Genomic DNA, 23,100 nt, shown 5'->3' with positions numbered 1-23,100 from the left:
AGAGTGAGGCCAGCAGAGGCCAGGGAGGCCGGCGCAATAGGGGTTGTATAGACACTCGTCCCGGTCGAGCACAGTCACGAGTTTGACAAACTTTAACAGCTCGAGAGGTGAATGTAGCTGGCAGCCGAACACTGAGAATAATTCAGATTTCTATCTGGAATATCAACATGCAAAGGACATGCCAAGTATTGGTATGTAGTAACCACATAAATATTGGAAATTATTATAAGTATTACATATATAACTTTTTAAAATTATATGGATTATATTACTAATATATATGTACTCAGTGCTTCCCTAGAAAGAGAAGCAGAGATTTTTAAGTCTGATCTTAGTACGGTCCTTGAACTAATTTTAATACGTAGGAGATTTTTTACTAATTTTCTTAGAATATTAACCTTATATTTAAATATAAATACAATGTTAATGTCAACAACCCGTAGGGAAATAATTGTATCTAATTCCCTTCATTTTATGATTCATATGGTACAAACCTAGTCACTTCTTCTATATGTGTCTCCTCCAAAAAAACACTTTTCTCTATGTTTTCATATAGTTATATTAACTCTGAGTATGAAGCATTTATATTAACTTGGTGTATATTTGCTTGTACTAAATTACATGACTCTTCAGAATTTACCTCTTTAGGATTACCTACATGTTTAAGGGGCTTCAAAAGCTTTTGTCATTGACAGGTTGTAATAAGCACTCCTTTCAAGAGAATAGTACCTAATATTTTCTCTGTTAATCTTTGTCACCCTCATGGTCACCATATTCCATATAACATAAGTAACTGCCAGGTACCGAAACTTGAATCAGATACCTGAAGACAGGGAAAGATAACGCTATTTCCTGTCACCATAAAGCCTACCAACCATCTTCACATGTTACTGTGTTACTTATTTTTTAAATATATTTATTTATTTTTCTTGGGTCTATAAGCCTGTAACCTCTCCATATTCTGCCTTTGCTACACTGAGCAAGCCAATATGCTTTCTGATGGCCATCTGAATGCCATCAATGGTATTAATTAGATTCTGGAAAGTCAAAGAAATGAACAAAATTACTGAAGCACGATTATGAGAATACTACCAATTTAGTATCTTTGTCTATAAAATCTATCAACAAGAATTAGTTGTCTTGTCCCACAAGACATTACCACGAAATTGAAAATTCTGATCCACGGCTATTCTACCCCATTTTTTAAAGTCTTTTACGATCTGTTTCCCAGGTCTCCCAATTGTTGTCACAAAATTTCTGGAAAAATAACAGTAGCTAACCAAAATTTTTTGTGGGATATTTAAACATGTCGTTATAGAGCAACACCTAAATGTAAGATAGCTTGGATGTCATAGCCTGACTGAACAAAACCAAAAATAAAAAAATCTTGTAACACAACGTTAGAAAAGCCTTAACAAGGCTCTTGTTATAACAACTCAAACATCTTGACTAAGATGCTCACATTTCAGAACTTAATGTGCAATATATCCTATAATCTTATCCACTTAATACCCACATGTATTCAATTTTCTGCGGGGAAGGAGAATAAAAAAAATGAGATCAAAGAAGGAAAAAAAATCCATGAAAAACACAACCAGTGTATATGTGATTTTAGAATATATTATAACTTAATTACACATACATATCTGATAGTATGAAAAATATAACTGCATATTTCTTATGTGCATATAATCTTATCCACTTAATACCACTTAATTATATGCACTTAAGTGCATATAATCTTATCCACTTAATACCCACATGTATTCAATTTTCTGCAGGGAAGGAGAATAAAAAAAATGAGATCAAAGAAGGAAAAAAAATCCATGAAAAATACAACCAGTGTATATGTGATTTTAGAATATATTATAACTTAATTACACATACATATCTGATAGTATGAAAAATGTAACTGCATATATACGTAGACTATAGTGCAATGGAAAAGTCTTTAATTTTAACGTAGCCTCAAAAGCAGGTTAAGAAGCAAGTTAACACAATTAAAAGAGAGAAAACTAACCTTGACTTGCAAACTTCAACTCCTTAGCATCTGTGAGTGTAGTCCTTTTGTCAGACCCTTTTTTCTCTATTCGGCGGTGGCTTCGTCTTTTCTTAGACTCTCCCCAAAGATTGGATCCACCATGCATGCTCGGTATATTCAAAATAGCAATTCCTTCCAGAGAGATGTTTATTAAATCTATTTGTACTCCATCACACTGATCAGTAAAAAGAACAAAGAAAAAAAAAACAGTAAGATATTTGATCATCCTTTCCTTGATTTCTTCTTTTGCACTTCCTTATCTTTCAATAGCAGCTTTTAAGTCCACAATCTTGTCGTATTTAAATAAACCACTCAAGAACACTTAAATGACTAAGCTAAATGTCAATATGAAAGGTAAAGGAGACATTAACATTAACCAGCTATCAATTAAACATATCTTTAAACATGATCAAATTAAATCATCAGTCTATCTTTAGAGAAACCCATTGGGAAGGACACATATTAGTGTCTGTGTGTCCAGCTAGAAATTTCCGACGTGTTGCAAAGAAGTTGAGTCTAGGAAACCTGGTCAACACTCAGGCAGAAAATTTTTTTAAATGTTTATTTATTTTTGAGAGAAAGAGAGAGAGAGACAGAACATAAATGGGGTAAGCGCAGAGAGAGAGGGAGACACAGAATCCGAAGCAGGCTCCAGACTCTGAGCTGCCAGCACAGAGCCCCATGTGGGACTTGAACTCACGAGTCAGGCAGAACTTTTTGTGACTGCCTCCTACTTAGAACACGCTGCAAGCCACTACTGAAGGAAAATAAGGAAACAATTCATATTTGTGATCTCACTTGGTTGATCAGAGAAAGAAGCAGCTTAATAGACTTTGGTGGGATTAAAAGTAAAAAAAAAAAAAAAAAAAAAAACAGCAGTTCAGAGACCTGAATTATGTCACAGGGGCCAAGGATGATTTCTGGCACTAGATTAAGTTCCAAGCACAGTGTCAAAAGGCAATGAGAGGCACTGTTGTCCGAAGGAATATGGAAGAGCAGGACCAGGCAGGCTGAGTGAGAGCAATGCCAAGAACAGCAGTAAAAGCAATCTCCAACCCACCATTACTTTATAGCTGCTTTAACAACAAATGGAAGAATAAAAATAATTAATCAGCCACAGTTTTTTCTTCACCTGGTGACAAAACAACCCTTTTGATTATGAAAAATATGAAACTTGCTAACAGACCAGGCTCTGTGATATTCAGAGTGGTCACTTTTTAATTCTTTGATTTTTCTGTTCATTTTTACTGAGGGACACGTGTGGAGAGTGGCAAGGCCATGCTGTATTTTTGGAATTATTATTTATTTGTTCGTTCACTTTGAGGTTTCTAAAATGGCACTTACTGTGAATTTTTCCCAGATACTGTTTTCCCTTCATCAGCTGATATGAGCTGATATGAGAAGAGATGCAAATATGTAACACTTTGTTTTACAAAGAACTTTGTTAGGGATATGCATTTCATAAACTGAAGTCTATCTGCAGTGGGGCTGTTTTATTTGCCACCCTTTATTTCAGAAACAAACAAACAACACTGATACTGACTTCATCTGTCTCTCATGGAAAGGATAAATTTTTGAACCTAGAAGAGATAATGCTCCACCTAAATGAAAAGACAAAAAACAAACAAGAAATCTCTTTTTTCCACATTTGTGTCTTCGTGCCGAATCTAATCCTGCATCTTGTTCGCTAAAATATAAAAACTGTGAAATAAAGCAACACATCTTGAGTCTACTTGGCAGGGCTAGAAACAAATTCTAGCGAAGGTGCCAAGTTTTCATTCAATTTGTTTCAAAGGGGGTGAAACCAAGGTCTGGATGATGCCTTTTTTCCCCCCTAGAAACAAGCGATTTTTTTTTCCCTCCTTTTCATGTATTAAATTAAGATGATTTCTTTTTACTAAAGAATTCTGCTCATGTGTATACTCACTTACTGCTATATATTCTAGATAAACAGATATTAATTTCATAATTAAAAGTAATCTTGTGTAAATACCCTGCAGGCCTCAATGAATCAAACACATACTGTGTGTCAGCCCTCCCACTGTCTTCAAGTGGAATGTACTGGCTGGATAATTAGATAGTACATATTTTTTAACCTTATTTGCATGCATATTATATCTTTTGCACACTGACAAGCAGCAGTAACAACAAAAGTCAGATTACCACAGGGAATTCCCACAAAGAAGTCTTCATTCCTTATAATTTGCAGCCTAAATTAAAATAATTTGATCTTTGACAAGGATGAAATGTCAAGCAGAAGGGGGTCCTCTACAAGCCACGGCCTGTGGCTTCTGAAATCTGCCTAATTTATGTCAGTCACTTCTTAATACATATTTAAGTATTACACGAAAAAGATGATAAATATGCAATCTGACACCTTTGGTATTTCCCTGCTGTTAATTTATAAAGGTCTGGCTTTCCCCAAACTGACTAAAATCATTTAAATAACAGAAGAATTGTGAAATAAGCTAGAGTTAGGGCCTGGCTTCCATTTTCACTCAATATTGAACACAGCAGGTAGTACACTAAGACAATTATTTGACTAGGCCTTAGAACCCCACTGTGACAAGTTACTTTCAGAATTAGTGAAGGAGTATTCCTTTGTTCATCTGCAGAAAAGGAGAGCGGTTGCAAACAGGCTTTTTCGTTTTAATTGAACTAGGGGAGTTACATGTGACAATTGAAAAATACCAGTGTATACTGTTATTCATGTTTTCACTTTTCCAAGTCTCGTCACGTGTAGTTTCAAGGAAACAGAGCAAGCAGCTTTCGGAAAAATGAGAAAAAAAAAAAAAAATCCTCAAGGAGTCCCATAGAAGGACTAATGAAGAACACGGAGTTTTCTATGAGAGCAGGACAATGTACTTACATAAATTGCTATTTATTAATGATTTGTTTCCACTAGTTCTTGACCCCAGGTTACCTTCCTCTGTTTGCTTTAACATTTTGTTCATTAGTCTGGAAAATTTTGGTGCTAGTTCAGATGGAGACCAGGAATTGTAGCACACCAATTGAGTGCATGGAAATAAAAGCTGACGTGAAGGCTATGAAATATAAACAAGTTATAATACTGTGTCACATAATATTTTCATCCGCTTTGAAGATTTATGATTCTTAAAAAGGTAGCTACAGAGGAAAAGAATATAAAAGCTTAAAAGCTAACAGCCTCAGTTAGTCAATAAATCCTGAATATTTTTATTATGTAGAAAAAAGGTCGTTAACATATAGTACTATGGGAGCTATTTGCAGACTGTGATGCTATGAGGCCACTGTCCATTCTTTTCAGTTTTAATTTGGAAGATCTTATTCCAGACACAAATTTACCTAAAAGAAATGAAGATGGTTTCATTTTTTTTCTGCCAGTGTAGTTTAATCCTTGCTTACAAACATACCTTGCACCAAACTATGCAGAGATGTTAAAGACAAACTTTTATAAATAAATGTATTGTTTGAGATTCAGTTAACATGTCATTTGATAGGAAAATTCAGAATGTGAGGAACTTAGGAGAGTTGTAAGTGTGGATAGATTTGATGAGATATAATTAATGATACCCTGTAAATATTTTTCCATAGGGAGTCTAATTCTTTGCCCAGGTCAAATAAAAATTATCCATAATTTGATTTAATCAAGCATACAGACATTGCTTTGTTCATTATATAAAGTAGCCTGGAGTAAAACAGCTTACGTGTACTTTTAGAAGAGTTTCTTCAAATTCATATGGATTCGTAACACCCAATTATGTATGTATTTGCAGAGAACAACAACAGCAAATCCACTAATTAAAACACACCAGTACAGGGGTGCCTGGGTGGCTCGACTGGTTCAGCATCCAACTTTGGCTCAGGTAACGATCTCACGGTTCGTGAGTTCGAGTCCCATGGAGTCTGCTTCGGATTCTGTGTCTCCCTCTCCCTCTCGTGCCATGTCTCTCTGTGTCTCTCAGACATAAAAAAAAAAAAAAAAAAACACTAAAATTTTTTAAAAATAAAATTTAAAAAAAATTAAAAAAATAAAACACTCCTGTACACATAAATGGCCTAACAGCATCTCTCCTGATGTATGAAGGCTGGGGTATTCTATATTTTCCCGTGGGTAAGCTCATTGTTTTTTGAAATGCATTTTATGACTTCTATCTACAAAAGACAGTGTGGTATAGGGGCCCAGGGCATGCCTTTTAAGTAATTTTAGTATTAGCTGGCAGTCCAGTGGTAGTGATAGAAGTCTTGATTGTGGATAATCGCACGATGACTTTCAGAGAAGAATGGGAGCTGGTAGGCAAGCGAGAGAAAGATGGAGGCAAACCCAAAAACAGGAAACTTTGAGGCCTGTACCACGCATGCACACACCCAGTTGCTAAACATGTTGATAATGATATCGCTGGCTCAAGATATCCAGCATTAGCCATAAGTATCAGCAGAAAATCAGTTGAGTTTTACATATTTTTCTTTTTTAATAGATACTGCCAAGGCTAAAAATTATTGCTGGGATATTAGAATTCTTACCAGAAGTTATCTCATTAAAATAACTTCTGCTAAACAGAAGAGAATATTCATTCATCTCTTGGTCATTCACTCTGTTTTTACTTGTCTCATTTCTTCTTCATTCTCCTAAGAAAAATTATGATGCTTTATCTTAATAAAATAACGCTATGCTCCACCCCTACCACATTTCTTACTCTCTTCTGGAATAAGAAGTCGTTTATGTTTTGGATTTAACGAGTCCAACTTTTGTTTTTAGTGACATTTGTTGAGGTCCACACTTTTATAGTCTCCTTTCTTACTGCTTTTAGAATTTCATTAGCAAAAAAAAAAAAAAAAAAAAAAAAAAAAAAAAAATCATCACCCAGGAAGCTTTAGAAGAGAGGATAGATCTTGTAAGTGTCCTTCTCTCTCTCTCTCTCTCTCTCTCTCTGACACACACACACACACACATAAACACACACACACACACACACACTTCACAAACAGGGAAGGTGATGGATATGCTGATGGCATTGATTGTGGTGATGGATTCATGGGTACACATTTATCCCCAAATTCATCAAGTTGTATATACTAAGTACGTACAGTTTTTGGTATGTCAAACATGCCTCAATAAAGTTGTTAAAAAATGTCCATCCACAAATTTTATTTCCCCGCCCCAAGACTGTGGTCTGGTATCGCTGAGACCCAGCTAAGGTGCTCTAAATATGTGTTGAAGGAGTATCCAAGGTAATTGGGATACAGATGGGACAGAGACTGAGCTATAAAAGTTTGCCCCATTGTCTTTAAAAGCTCAGTGTTTTGCAGATTACTGGGTAGAAGAATCTTCACTGTAGAATCCTTCTGAATTTATTTTGTGTCCCTGAGGCTTCTTGCCCTTTATTAATCCTGGAGATCATTTTGGTTTTTATAGAAGTACTTAATCACTAAAACAAATCTTAGTGCTTTGGAATGGAAATTCTAACCCTCAAAACATACCATCTTTCTTAGTCTCAGAAATTAACCAAAAGACTGAAAAACTTTGGAAAATTGACTATTCTATTTTCTCATGAATGTTGCCTGATACATGGAACAAATTAAAAGTCCACCAACTTTAGAGCTTCATTTCCAGATGTTGACCTATGACTCTTAGGTGCACATCTATGCCCCAAATAGTTTAACACAAACTTTGCTTTTAACATATCTTCTAATTTTAAGACTTTTCATTGTATTATTTATCTTTTGTAACAAAGAGAATAACTTAAATTTTTAAAATTAAAAATTTTACCTTTGTTCATCTCTCTTTCACGTTATATATATGCCTGCATGCTATATATACTACACATGTTATATATATAATATATATTTTCCTATTATATATATCATTTCCAATTTATTTATTTCCTTAGATTTACACATTTTGTCAGCAACACAATTCTTGTTTCTCTTAAATTATTAAATAACATGCTCATTTGCTCATCTCTGTAGTGGAAATATATGGGAACCTCTCTGATTGACAAAGACTTAAATCAGATAATGTATACACATTGCTTAGCACCAAGAAGACGGTATAGTTAATAAGAGATAAAAATTAGCTATTATTATCAACTATTATACCATGGTATTCATATTTTTCCAAATATTCATCCCTTTTGGAAAAAGTTTCCTCTATGAAAAAGAAAAGTGAAATAAAGTGTCACAGAGCAAATAGTTTGTTTTGAAGAAGCTGCTGATAAAGCATGTATCTACTTGAGGTACTCTTGTATTTTTATCTTTAGTTATGTATTTTCAAATCATGGTTGGTACAATTTTAGGCCAAGTAGGGAGCAACAGCAAACAGAATCCAATTTCCAAATTAACGTTTTTGTTATATTAAATTATAAAGTAACCTTGAGGGTAGAAAGGCATATTTTGCTACTATGATAGACTGGATTCATTAAAAAGTGAGTAGAAAAGCCGGTTTTGCATTACCATCTATATACACACACACACACACACCCCTCAAGTTTTAGAACTGAGATAAATACGTAACATTATAACAGTATTCAGGATATGCAACAAGAAAGTGGTGAGGGCGTGGCGCTGGTTCTGATTTATACATGCTATTGCAATGTGACCCAAAATAAGCCGGTAAATGCAGAGCTAGGAAGCCAGATTTGGAGGGCTTGTAAAAGTAAGACATCAGGAAGAATAACTTATTCTAGGTGCCCATATTTCTTGGGTTGGGGGGGGGGCATTCTAAATCAATTTTCTGTAGAATATAAAGCTGTGTGAAACAAAACCATACAATTTTATCATTAAAACTTTTTTTTTCACAAAATGTGCTTTATTTTCATTTTCATTCAAATGAATGCCCTTTGTTATGTTTTCTAAATCTCGCGCTCTCTCTCTCTCTTTTTTTTTTTTTTTTTTACCTTTTTGACATATAATGTTATATTCTAGATCAACATGTTATTAAATTAAGACTTTATTTTGGGGGGGGGTGTTGCCTGGAGTTGGTTAAGTGTCTAACTCTTGATCTCGGCTCACGTCATGATCTCACAGTTTTGTGCATTTGAGTCCCGCATCGGGCTCCTCGCTGACAGTGTGGAGCCTGTTTAGAATTGTCTCCCTCTATCTGCCCCTTCCCCACTCACGTTTTCTCTGTTTCTCTCATGCAGCTTAAGGTTCACCACAGAATTCAAGGGGACGTACAGAGATTTCCCATCTATCTAACAGACAGGCACAGCATCCCCATTTATCAGCGTCTTGGATTGAGTGGTAAATTTGTTACAACTGATGAACCTACATTGACACATCACAATCATCTAAAGTCCATAGTTTGCATTAGGGTTCACTCCAACTGTTCATTCCTTGGGTTTGAACAAACCAAGGAAGTTTTCTACCATCATTATATTTTACAGAGTATTATAACTGCCCTAACATCCTCTCTTTGCTCTGCCTGTTCATCTATCCTTCTCCCCACAACCCCTGAAAACCATTGATCTTTTTACTGTCTTACAGTTTTACTTTTCCAGAAGGTCATATGTTGGCATCATACAGTATGCAGCTTTTTCAGATTGTCTTCTTTCACTTAGGAAAACACATTTCAGTTTCCTCCATGTGTTTTGAAGGCTTGATAGCTAATTTCTTTTTAGCACTAAATAATATTCCATTGTTTGGATGTACCATAGTCTTTTTATCCATTCACCTACTGAAGGACCTCTTGTTTTCTTCCAAGTTTTGCAATTATTAAGCTTGTAAACAACCGTGTGCACGTTTTTGTGTTGATATAACTTTCCAGCTCCTTTAGGTAAATACCAAGGAAGACGATTGCTGGATCATATGGTAAGAATATGTTTAGTTTTGTAACAAACCACCAAACTGTCTTTCAAAGTGGCTGTACCATTTTGCATTCCCACAAGAAATAAATGAGAGTTCCTACCGCTGCACATCTTCATAAGCATTTGGTGTTTTGGTGTAGTGCTGTATCTCATTAATGTTTTAATTTAAATTTCTCTGATGATGTGATATGGAGCATCATCTCATATGGTGATTTGCCACCTGTATGTCTTTTTTTGGTGAGGTATCTGTGAAAGTTTTTGGCCCATTGTTTTCAGTGGAGTGGTTTATTTCCTTATTAAGTTTTAAGAGTCTGTATATTTTGGTTAACAGTCTCTTATCAGATATATCTTCTGCAATTATTTTCTGTCTGTGGCTTATTTTCTCATTCTTTTGACAATGTCTTTCACAGAGAAGAAGTTTTTAATTTCAGTGAAGTTCAGCTTATCAATTATTTCTTCCATTGTTTGTGCGCCTTTGGTGTTGTATCTAAAAGGCATCACCATACTCAAGGCCATCTAGATTTCCTCCTATGTTATCTTCTAGAAGTTTTATAGTTGCATGTTTTACATTTAGGTTCTTGATACATTTTGAGTTCACTTTTGTTAAGAGTGAATTCATTTCTTTTAGATTGTTTTTTTGTTTGTTAGTGGACATCCAGTTATTCTAGCACCATTAGTAAAAAAAAACACTTCCTTTGCTGCATTGCATTGGCTTTCTTCCTTTGTCAAAAAAGCTTGAGTATATTTATGGGGTGGGTCTATTTCTAGGCCCTCTATTCTATTCCATTGATCTGTTTGCCTGTTCTTTCATCAGTACGACACTGTCTTGATTACTGTGGCTTTATAGTAAGCCGTGAAGTCAGGTAGTGTCAGTCCTCCAGCTTTATTCTTCTCCTGCAATATTGTGTTGGACATCCTGGCTCTTTTGACTCCCCATAGGAACTTTATAATCATTTTGTTAGTACTCACTCACCCACAAATCTGCTGGGATTTTGACTGTGATTGTAGTGAACCAACTGATCGAGGTGGGAAGAACTGACATCCTGACAATACTGAGTTTTCCTATCCATGAATTCTCTCTCCTAGTTCAACATTTTTTTCAGTCAGTGTTCAGTGGTAGGATAAAGAGGCTTCAGAGTATTCACCCTAAGTTCAACCAGAAGTCATACTTTTATTTTTTTCATTTTTGCCTTCTATGGATTTTCTTTGAGCATAAGTTTCTGAGGGTAAAACAATGCTCAAAATCCACTTTATTGAGAATTTCTTAAAATAATGATTTTAAAGGTAAAGAAATATTTATTTTTATTTTTTATAAATATATATATATATATATAACTATCTAAATATATCACTCTCTACACATGTATATGAAATATATACATATATAAATCTTGATGAACAGTAATTACAGAAAGTCCGTGTCGAACCCAAATCCTTCATCTTTTGGGATTATATTCTTTTTCAGGGTTATGATCTGATCCGGTCACGGAGGGTATTTTCCATTCCATGATCACCAATTCTACTTCTAATACTTGAATTTATCCACCAAAAAACGCCAAAAAGGTTACATTCTGAAATAGGACCACTTTTGCTGTCACAATCATTAACAGTAAACGAGAAAGCTAGAATAATGAAGAACTTAGGCAGACCATTATGATCCAATGGATCCATAACTAATTTTGTTTATCAAACTCATTACCTGAATATATACCACTAATGATTAGGTCTTAGTAGGTAAGTTATACATTCATTTTTAAAATAAAAAAGTGCTAAAGCCAATATTTCACAATTCATATCAGCTAGTCATTAGATGTTCTTGTTTCATAATTATGTTCCTTTGGTTTGTCTTTACCACTCAACAAAATATAACTTTTCCTTTTTCTTAACCCCCTAAAATCTCTCAACAAAACTAAGTCATTTTATATTATAACCCATCTCCAAAAATTTTAGTCCCACAGTAGCTATATTCTTTTGGAAGACCTATTTGCTCCAAATCTTTTCAAAGTTTGTCTGTCTTGCTATCTTTGCTCTCTTTTTTGGTTTTTCTGCTTCCTATAAATGTAATGGGGAAATGGCAACCTCGGGAACCGAGAAAAATCTAGTTAATGAATGGGAATGGAATGGAAAAGTATATATTTTAAGTTTTATTCACAAAATCAAGTACAATTTTAGTTAACTGTGTTTTAAAGATTGTAAGATATTGAGACCTGAAAATAAAGTATTCTTTAATGTATCTTGCAACTTTTTTCCTTTCTTTTCAAGTACTTTCCTTCATTTTACATTTTTCTAACCACACTATGCCTAGCAACTTCTCCATTGATTTCTAAAGTTGGGTCCCACCTCTCATCCTTTTATAGTGTATTAAAACAACTCATACTCAAAACTTAACTTTATACTAATAAATCAGATAGTGTTGGAATCGCAATGAGTGACAGAAATGAAATTTTAGGATTGTGGGTTAAAGTTATATGGATTGCTCAAAGTATAACTCCTCACATGGACTGTCACAAACATTAATAACCAAACTCAAGCCATTTCATTGTATTATAAAATATAATTCATGTTTCTTACTTCTATTTCTACAGATTCATGTAGCTTCTTGCAGGTGGCTGAGAAAGTTTCAGATGTGCCAAACTCAAAATACCAAAATTTGTTCTTCATTCTGAAAAAGGAAAGGAAGAAGCAGCTTAGGCAATTATCAATAACAGAAGGGATTTTTTTTTAATTGAGCAGTCCTTTCTTGTATTATAAGTCATAAAAAAGGTTTGAGGACATATACCATCTATAATATAATAGATGGTCACATAATTTTCAAAGCTTAAATGTTGGTGTCAAATTATATGATTGCCTCTGAGGGAATTAGAAGAATATGTTGATCTGATAGATACAAGTATATCTTTGACTTTTATATATATTGGTTGCTCAGGTTTTAAAATATGATTTTAGCGCTTATAATTCTTAGCTTGTTCAGAGACAACTTGATTTAGACCAGCAACTCTATAATCATAAAGGGAAAAAAACAATTGGAGCTTTTTATGAGAAAAATGAGACTAAGCTAACAATGCTAAATATTTCTAGATGGCTAGGTATTCCTCAGAGATTGACATGATTGAATAGCATATTGAAAAGAAAAAAAATAGTGGTTATCCATAAAGATAAAATTTAGTAACTTTGGGATAGCCATTATTTTTTTCAGACAGTAGCCTCTTTTCTGTGAATAGTAGTGAAAAACTATGATACCATATGGAAGAGCAAAAGAAGTAGTAGTATTTTATCAGTATAACAAAAGTTGCAAAAAATATAGTTTAAAATATATTAGTATATAATCTGGAAGTAAGATGCTCAAAATTTATTTTCTCCCATGATCCAGTAACCCTATCTTTCTTTGTGCCAGGTAAATACATTTATGATCATTTAATGTAACTTAATTACATTAGGTAATAGTGTATTACCCGATATTGAATTTAACAGTTCATTCTCATGAAAAAAAAACGCAATTTTTAATTACACGTATTTTAACAAGGTATTATGCCCTCAATTAGAAGAAAAGCAGGTAAAATAAGATACATTTTTGCACATAAAGGCAAAACAAAAATTTTTGCCATATTCAAATATATCTTTCATAACAAATTACTCTTTTTGGCTTATAAATATTGATATGTGCTTTTCACATTAGAAGGTAAAACATTTCAACAATTAAAAATACATTTGGCAAGGACCTTACTTAATTCAGCCCTATGATCAGTTATGGAAAATTACATGGAGCCTAATACAACGTTTATTATTACACTGTGTTGAATAGAGTTCTCTAATATGAAATTAGGAATTATAAAACTAATTTCATCTATCTAGACATGTCCAATAATAGCCTCATACAAGGACTTATTTACTTACAAAGTTTTCACTAGCTCTTGTTGTATCAATCACCATATTCAGGCCAGTAATCTGAAAGTGTCCTACGCCTAGGATTCTAGTACCATGAATCCTTACTCTTTTTTGGAGAATATTTTCCTCGAGTTATGGCCTGACTTCATATATGTGAGTAGTTAGAAAGAGATGATAGCTAATTAGATAGAATAGGTTTAACACCAAGATCTGTGGGCCTGAGCCTACAGGCAAATTTATATTAAATTAATGTAAACATCTACTTCATTCAATATATGTAAGTTTACAAATTTACACAATGGCTGAAGTTACACAAATTAAAAATATTTTCCTATTGATTCATCATTCTGATGAAAACATGGCATTCAATAAACTGAGAGGGAAATAATGATTTTATGCAGTAGTTTCAAGACAATCTTAGGATAATAACAAGTAGATGTTTTATGACGTTTTGGAACTGTCTCTCTATGTTCAGCAAGTTTTCTAATAACACTTGTGTTAGCATTTTATCCAGACCTTCTTGGACTCATTTATTCATCCATTCATTCATTCAACAAATATTCAGTAAGGACATTAACTTCCATATGCTACTGTGTTAAGTTGTAAATATATAAATATGAACACAATGCTTTGTTTCCAAGGAGCGCAGAATGTTGTAAGATTATGGACATATGAAATGATTAAAAAGTTAATTCTTTATACAATATATGAACAAAATGTTATGGGGAAACATTTCAGTGAGTCAACCGCTTATTCCTGGGAGAGGCCAGAGAGCTTCAGAAGATAAGGCAACACTTTAATAGGTCACTAGAAGGTGGCAAACAAGGAAGAAAAACAAGTTCTGGGCAGTTTAGGTATGCAGAATGACTTAAGAGAATACAGGGTAGGGGCTAACAAAGGTCTGTTTCAGAACATATATGTCAAGCTAGGAGGTTTGGAGTTGACATTCTAGATTAATAGGATGCTGACAGAACTTTATTACCAGTTGAGTGACATGGCCAGCTCTGGTTTATGAGCAGTAAGTTTAGCCGAAATGAATAAGGGGGCTAAAATGCTGAAATGCTAGTCATGTGAACAGAAATGTGGCTATCGGAACAGTACAAATGAAATATAAATGAAGGGCTAAACTGAGTGGCAAGGGAAAGGGAGAAAAGAGGCTCAATATAAGGGGCGTAAATTAAGTAGTATCAGTAGGAACTCATGATATTAGATTATATAGATTTCTGTCATACCAAGGTTATTATTTCTGGATATACATGTAGAAATACCAGAACATTACTCCAGCAAAAGAAGGATGTGTGTTTATATTATGACAGGTTCTGTGATCTAATGTATATTGCATGGTAGTTTGAAAATTAAATATATATAGATGTACACACATACACACACATACATACACATACATGAGACTGCTTATATTCTTTATCAATGGTTACTCCCTACTTTTTTTTCCATTCTGTCCATCAAAACTCTTCATAGCTTAATTAGGATGATGGAGGGTTTGTATCAGCTAACCAAAATATACCAACTTTAGGAAATACATCCCGCAAAAAAAGAAACTCTGAGAATTTACATTCAGTTTTTATTCCCCATATTAGTTAGCATTACTGCTCATGTGCAAAAGCTGCTTTAAATTCTCCATTATTACAACCATTTTATGTTTCACTTAGATAAATATATGGAGGTAATAAAAAACACATAGAATCAGATTCCACATGACAAATTAAAAGCTGTTAAATTTTATTTTTTCAACCAAACTGGTCTTTAGGTTGTAGAAATGCAAAAAAGCACATTTAAGCATGTATGCTATTTACTTTTACGGCTAACATTAGAAAATGATCCAAATAATTCAAACTCAAATTTGCCAGAGAAAACATGTAGCTTTGGACTTTAAGAATAATAAGGTAACTGGACATTTAACACACTGTGAAACATCACACCAAACTCAAATTTATTGTATTCTTAGACAGGTTTTGTGACTCCAGGTATGATGACGAGTGTCCTACAAAGAGTGACCCATATTATCATAATTCTAATTCATTAATATATTAAATCCTATTTCAATGAATTTAATTGTAAGTCTACAGGTTTTGGTTTAATATTTAACGTGCGTGGCTACCAGATGTTCAGGTAAAAGCTTTTAAAAATGAGCTCACATTTGTCAAGATTTTCTTCCCAACGGCCACTTTGTCTTTTTTACATATCCTCAGGGAAATGTAAACTACCAGATATTTTGTTCAAGCAAAGAATCATACCTGTCATTATAAAATGTAGGTAATATTTTGTTCTCCAAGTTCGGAACTTACAAACAGGTCATTTAATTTCAATATACTTTCCTTGGATTTTTTTTCTTCCTGGTATACATGTTTTTTGATTTGGCTTTTGTCTGCTACGTATTGTAAATGCAGCAAACATAAAACAAACAAACGGAACATGAATTGCTAGTGCATTTCCCACAAAGAATAACAAAGAGCCTAATTAGATATTAAGATCATTTCTAATGAAGTTGAAACATAAAGAGAAGGGTCAAACTGGTTCATTTATCTTATGTAGAAAGCTCAGAAGTCATAAACACAGAGAGTTGTTAATTCAGTGAAATTACTCTTAAAATTAAGGGTCAGCTTTTTTTTCTCACAGATGTCTTTCTTTTTTATTCTATTATAAATATATATAAAATTATTAAGATATTACTACTTACTATGCAAACATCTGAAAAGCCTTCTATTAGACACTTGACTCCCCTTTTCAAGCATCCTTAACTAAGCAATTCTATCTATATTTTATGGATAACATGCTCATGAGATAAGAAAATAAAACTCTTCTGATCATTGCTTTTCAATATGAAAGTAAAAACAATGCCTTAAGTAGCTTAGTTAGAAAGGATTTAAAACCAGTATGTTTTTCTATCCATTAGGGATGTTTCAAAATCTCATTTTTTTTCACTAGCTTTCTTTCACTTTTGTCCTGTTATGAAAGTATTTCAACAGTTATTTCAGTTCTGGCTTGAAAATCATTTTCTCACGAAGAACAATGTTTCTAACAATTCACTAACTTTAATGATAAGATTCAGTCTCACAACTCTACAGAACATGCTAGGAACACAGCAGGAATTTTGAACTTGGCTAACAGTATCAGTGTTAAAAGATGCAGGCAGCACTCTTGGCTCACAGCAATAGGGTAAGTGTTTCAAGAGGTGCATTTATGTCATACAATCAATTCAGTTTTATTTATCTTTCAGTATCAAAAGCCATGACACTAAACACTGGTTATAGGGTTACTCGCTTCTTACCAAACTTAGGTAAAAATACACAAGCCAAGTGGTAATGCCATGGTGGGACCTGATTCCTGGGCAGACCAGCAGCATCTAAGAGCTGCAGCCCCAGGCAGGAGAAGCTCCTACGGGGGGAGGGGCAGCAAACAGAGCGGGCAGGGCAGCGGGGCCTTAGTGCAGCAACCATAGGTTAACATAAGGGGGCAAGGCTGGGGACACTTGTAGCTTAGGCTGTCACCTCTTGACATCTGCAAACTGTCATCTGTACGGACTACCTACAGTAGCAGGCATTTGTTAAGAATGAAGTCTATACTCAACCAAATGAGATTTGCAATTTAATTTTTTCTTTTGACTGGCAACTGTAAATACACGAATAAATGGTTATGAAAAAGGCTGCTTAAAGTTTGAGATTTGGGAATGAATGGGAACTCTTACTCCAGTTTATAAATCTCAGTATTAAACATTGAAGTGCACAAAGGGTTATACGTTTGCTTACAGAAATTTGAAACTATAGTTTTATGGCAATTACTACCCACAGGAACGTACTAGTGGCAGAAGGGACCCTATATTCTGTATTGTCAAATACTACACATTTTACTGATACCCTGAAACCCATGTTGTTGTTTTGTAACTAGTAATTTATAATCCTTTCACAGCAAGTGAATAATGTTGATAATATTATTTCATAAGGAAGAAACACAGCTGTAATGACCATAGTGGGGATATTTTATATTCACACCAAAGGGAGCAAACATTTTTCATATCTCCAAACAATAGGTACAGATATAATTCTTTTTAATGACATATAAAAGTGCTTGTATCTAATGCTCATTCATAAGATATGCATGGTAAGTCCCCAGGAGACAATGAAACAAGCTACAGAAACTTCAGACAGAATCACACAATGTTCTGTCTTAGTGTGTAAAAAAAGATGGATACTCTAAAAGTACAATTTTTAACCTGAACTGCTCTGACATGAGTAAAGAAATTTCCCCTACAAAAGGATGCATCCAAAGATCAAAAAGTTTCAGTATGATTTTTCAATTATTTTTTTAAATTCTCTTTATAAAAGAAAAAGAATATGTGGTTATATATGAGTGTTTTTGTATATAAGAACTTTCTACTGTAAATGCGAATCAACCATTTCTTTCTTAAATGTTTTCTCTACTTTTTATTAGAAATAATTAGGACAGTGAGAATGGAAAAGTATAAAAGCAGTAGTGATGCCACATTGCCAAGTCCATGGTAAAGAAGTATCTACATGGTAAGGTCCCAAGAGCAGTGATAAATTAATAGTTATATGAAATGTAAAACTAAACCTATAAAATGTATAAATGATGTCCAGGCATGCTTACAATTGAGTATCTTCCCATAATAATTAGATCTTTACTATTAAGTATTTCACAATCATGAAAGCTTCCCTACGAAAACTGTTTGAAAGATGAAACAAAATTGTGATAGCAATAATTGCTGCTGTTATTGAGCAAGACACTGTCACAGGTGAACCCAATGAGGCTGCAAACTCATTCTCCTAACATCACATGGGAAGGAGCATAACCTAACTCAAGAAATTCTAGCTTTTTTCCCATACTGTCTCTCATTAAATGTAATAATGAATGCAGCATCACCTGAAACTTCTCCCTAAGCCAAAAGGGAAATGTTATAGGTCATATAGGTCATCATTAGATGACTCCTTTGTTCATATTTCTATTTTAAAAGAACTTCTATTCCCCTCTCCTGAAATAAGCCAACTAAAGATAACAATGTAATCTAGAGCTGACCGATGGGACCTGATGGGAGTATACTGTGGGTTTCTATGAAAGATTTTCCTCTCTGGTAAAGAGACACATGCAAAATGAAAGCTCTGCCCCTCCTTTCCTGTTTTTGCATGTTGTCATGTAAGATTATAATTGGAGATGGAGCGGCCATCTTGCCACTATGAAGGAAAAGGCATGGGAAACCTAGATGCTAACCCAGATCCCTGCCTTATCAGCCAACTGTGAAACAGTCTGTCTTTGGATTTCTATTCATGGGAGATTTATAAATAAACTTTTATTTATTTTGTGTATTCTGTTACCAGCAGCTGACACACTGCTCATTATAGTTTTTAAGAAAATGTTCACATATATTATTATGAATGAGATATTTAGAAAATCTAAATGAGGTGATTTATTTGTCATACAAGTTTTCTAGATGTGAAACTCAGTGGTAACAAAGAAAGGAGTTAAGGTGGAGAATTTCTATTCAACATAATTACTTGTGCTTATATTTTGACTAGACATGCCAATATAACTACACTTACTTTTGTCATGACTTGCTATCCCCCTGAATTTTCTAAGAATTATTTCCATGTATATATATTTGAAACAATCTTGTAAGAAAATTCGTAAAACATCCCTTTTTGAAGTATCTCTAATTTGCATCTGTCGCTTATAGTCAATGAAGTCTGTAATGACTACTAAGCAGCTAGTAAATTCATACTTCTTACCATCACCCATATCCAGAAACTTCCCATATATCAAATTACCTTCCTATATATCCAATAACTTAGGAACAGAGTCACCCAGTGAAACGTGAATTGATGAAATACACCATGATGTCTGAGATCATCTGCAGAAATATTTAAGGTAGAGATAGTATTTCCCACTAAGATAAACAGGAATATGTCGAGACAAGCCAAAATGGATGGTGAAAATGTAATTAAGCTCTGTATGCCTCTTTATAAAAGAAAGTTATAATTTATTTAAATGGATTATTTTATTCATAACGAGAAAGTGACTACTACGTGAACATGCCTTCACTGTATTTAAAAACAAAAAAAGAGGAAGGCACTACAAATGTGAGAATTAGCAGGTCTCCATGCATAACTCTGGACATCAAAGGAAACTAGACTGCTCTTCTCTCTGGTGGGACAGAAATTATTCAATATTCTGTACACCTCATTGAGACAGGTACTACAACACACATTGGGATTACATTTGTACATAGAATAAAAGAAGTCTCTGCTTGTGCAACACTTAATACCTATTCAGGGAACTACATTAAATTATTTCATATTAATTGTAAGTGTTAAAGGTTTACGGGATGCTGTAGGCATGTGCACAGTAAAAGGGAATTGCAAGACTTACTTAAGGAAGGAAATTGGTCACGTTTTCCCTCTAACACAGCTCCTCAAACCCTCCCTTTTCCCTTGCTCTATTTCCATGATTATCAAGCAGTCTGGGAGTTAATATGGTTTTCGTGGATTGTGATACCATGGATATGGTGTCTTGAATGAAAGAATTGTATTGCAATCCCTAGAAAGGAATTACCACCTCCTTCCCTCTATTTTAAGTGGTATATAAATTTTATTACTTGGTAAACTTGAGCAAATGAGTAAGAGCCTGATCACTTCTGAGGACCATGATACAATTATGTTTTTGCATTTACCAAAATGATGATGAGACTATAATTACACACTTACAATATTGCCCGCTGGAAGTACTCCTAGGAAGACCAAATGGCCGTTAGTGGCAGCAGGGACAACCAGCTGGATAATATGAATTGAGTGTGTTGAGCTAGTTAGGGAAAGAATTGCCTGCCACACCTCTGTTTCTGACATTCACCATTTGACTTCCCTTCCTCCTCTTCTCTTTTTCTGTCTCTCTGTCTCTGTCACCCTTTTTGTCTGCCGTATTTTCTTTTACCGAATATTCTAAACCAGTCAATTATTTAAGCACCAGTTATAAGAACACAGTGTTAATATAGTTCAACAGATACTTAAAAAATACCTACTTAGTTTCAGGGACGTTAATTAAATAAGATAGTTTCACTAAACTTAAAGTAAACACAGCTCCTGTTTTTTTCTGTCCTGCCTTGTGGGCAACTCTTTCTAACCAGAATATAAATTGATTGATAACTTTGTACAGTTAAGAACTACATGAAGGACTTCACATTAAACTGAGTAACTCTGTTTAATGACATTTGCTTTGCATATTAAAATATGAATGACATCTGAAATCAGTAGATGAAGCAGTTTCTAATACAACATAAGGAGTTCAACACGAGAAAAAAGATATTATGCAAATATTTTCGTAAAACACATTTACTTTCCATCACTGAAAGGCCAATTAAATCCTCTATGACTACCCTCAGTATTACAGAATAATTTTAAATTAGGAATTCTGTTCATTAGAACATATTATACCTTGCTGCATTTTAATGTTTCTCTTGACCAATTTTTAGATGCTCTCTTTTGTAAAACTTGCAAAAATAATGAAAAAAAAAATTACACCTCTCTAGCACCTTCACACATTATTTCCCTTACCTTTATTCTGTGAAGACTGCCACAGTGTCACCACTGTAAAAAAATACTTCTAATAAAACTTGTTTCTATTCTCTGAAAATTAGTTAAGTGTTTTTTACCTTTGGTTTTTCTTCACACACTAGAAGCCCTTTCCAATTCTGCAACAAGAAGCACAACTTTGCATTTTGAAAATGTGGTTCACCTTAAAACTCTGCTCACACTACAACTGAAGAATGGGATAACTCTCTTTTTTCCAATGTTACAGAGGAGTGGTTTTACAAACACATTAATTGTTGTATATAAAAATGATATGGACAGGAATCAGATACTAGAATTATATTGAAAATATTGGTATTTTTAATCAAATTGAAGAATTATACAGTCTAACATGTGAGTCAGTAAATCCATTCTTATTTAGATTACATTTTTTGTCACTGATTCATATCTTAAGGGACCCAGATGACTCCCTGAAATATCATGATCTGTTTTTGTTGATAGTAAATATGCTCTAATTTATATAAAATATTCAGGCTGACTCGTATATAAACTAATTGACAGAAGGAGACATTACAGTTGGGGGATTAATCATTGTGCTGGTATATTCAAGTACATGTTAGATAATTCTAAGACAGATGTGAAAGAAACATTTTTCCTCTTTTTCTCTCTCGTATCATCTACTGTTTTATTTTAAAAATATGCCTAGTCTATATACCGTTTCCTTGTATTTGAAATCATACCCATATAAATGTATAATAAATGAAGATGAAATCCAGTTGGAAATATTTTATAAGATAAAACTATTTTCAACTTACATTACCATAAACAAATAAAAAATCACCATTTTTTGCTATATTAAAGTACTTAGGCACATGTTCCACTATTTCCAGAATTTAAATAAAAAGTCGCCTGCATACTTCAATCGAGGCCGAGCCAAATGATATACTTTGTCCACACAAGTAGTACTACAGTGTGAACCCAGATATAGTGTTGAAATCATTACATACTGAATATTATTGGATATTTATAGTCACTCATTTAGGTTAATGACTAATTTAGAGATGTTTCCTAGTCTGAACAGATTATACAGATTAGAGAGAATATCTCATTGTCATGTTGTATCAATCAATATGAAAAGAAAATTTCTTGGAGGCACTCTTTAGTGAATGGTCAAATATTCATAAAATTATCATAAGATTTTTCATAATTATATAAAATGCTTTAGTGTCACTGAATCTTGCCAGAGTTAATTATTATAAATTCACGAAATCACATATGTGAGTAAGAACTCTATTTCCCATTCAACTATTTCTCTAAAAATTTAGAACCCAATTGTTTGAGATGGATGAAAACAAAAAGCAACTTCTTTAGGAACATGAAAGAAAAGACCAAATAAATGTCCATTAGTTGTGTTTAGTCATTCATTCAACAAAGCTGTATTAAAAATCTCTTATAGGGGCGCCTGGGTGGCGCAGTCGGTTAAGCGTCCGACTTCAGCCAGGTCACGATCTCGCGGTCTGTGAGTTCGAGCCCCGCGTCGGGCTCTGGGCTGATGGCTCAGAGCCTGGAGCCTGTTTCCGATTCTGTGTCTGCCTCTCTCTCTGCCCCTCCCCCGTTCATGCTCTGTCTCTCTCTGTCCCAAAAATAAATAAAAAAAAACGTTTGAAAAAAAAAAAAAATCTCTTATGTGCCAAGTACTGTTGTAGCTGCTAAAAAGTCATCAATGATTAAATAAAGTTTCTACTCTCATATTGCTTATAGCCATTAAGTATCTAAATGTGAGATTAGTTTGCCTATGACCCCTTAGAATTAATAAACCACTCTCTCCATCTCTTTT

At 34.0% G+C, this 23,100-nt stretch overlaps 1 protein-coding gene across 11 annotated transcripts in view; it reads right to left on the bottom strand.

The window, feature by feature from the left end:
- The window catches only part of DGKB (diacylglycerol kinase beta), a 792,867-nt gene that overhangs the window by 185,666 nt on the left and 584,101 nt on the right, over positions 1 to 23,100 (bottom strand). For all 11 annotated transcript variants that reach the window (XM_086695070.1, XM_025929944.2, XM_025929941.2 and 8 more), the window contains 2 exons: positions 12,397 to 12,487; positions 2,021 to 2,216 (listed from right to left, as the gene is read on the bottom strand). In XM_086695070.1, coding sequence (XP_086551196.1) covers positions 2,021 to 2,216; positions 12,397 to 12,487 — 287 coding nt within the window. The remainder of the gene's footprint in view (positions 1 to 2,020; positions 2,217 to 12,396; positions 12,488 to 23,100) is intronic.

The sequence above is a fragment of the Puma concolor genome, chromosome A2, assembly GCF_028749965.1.
Source record: "Puma concolor isolate L17-30 chromosome A2, mPumCon1.1.hap2, whole genome shotgun sequence".
Lineage (NCBI taxonomy): Eukaryota > Metazoa > Chordata > Mammalia > Carnivora > Felidae > Puma > Puma concolor.
Note: the sequence above shows the minus strand (reverse complement) of the source record. Positions and strands in the feature narration are given on the sequence as shown.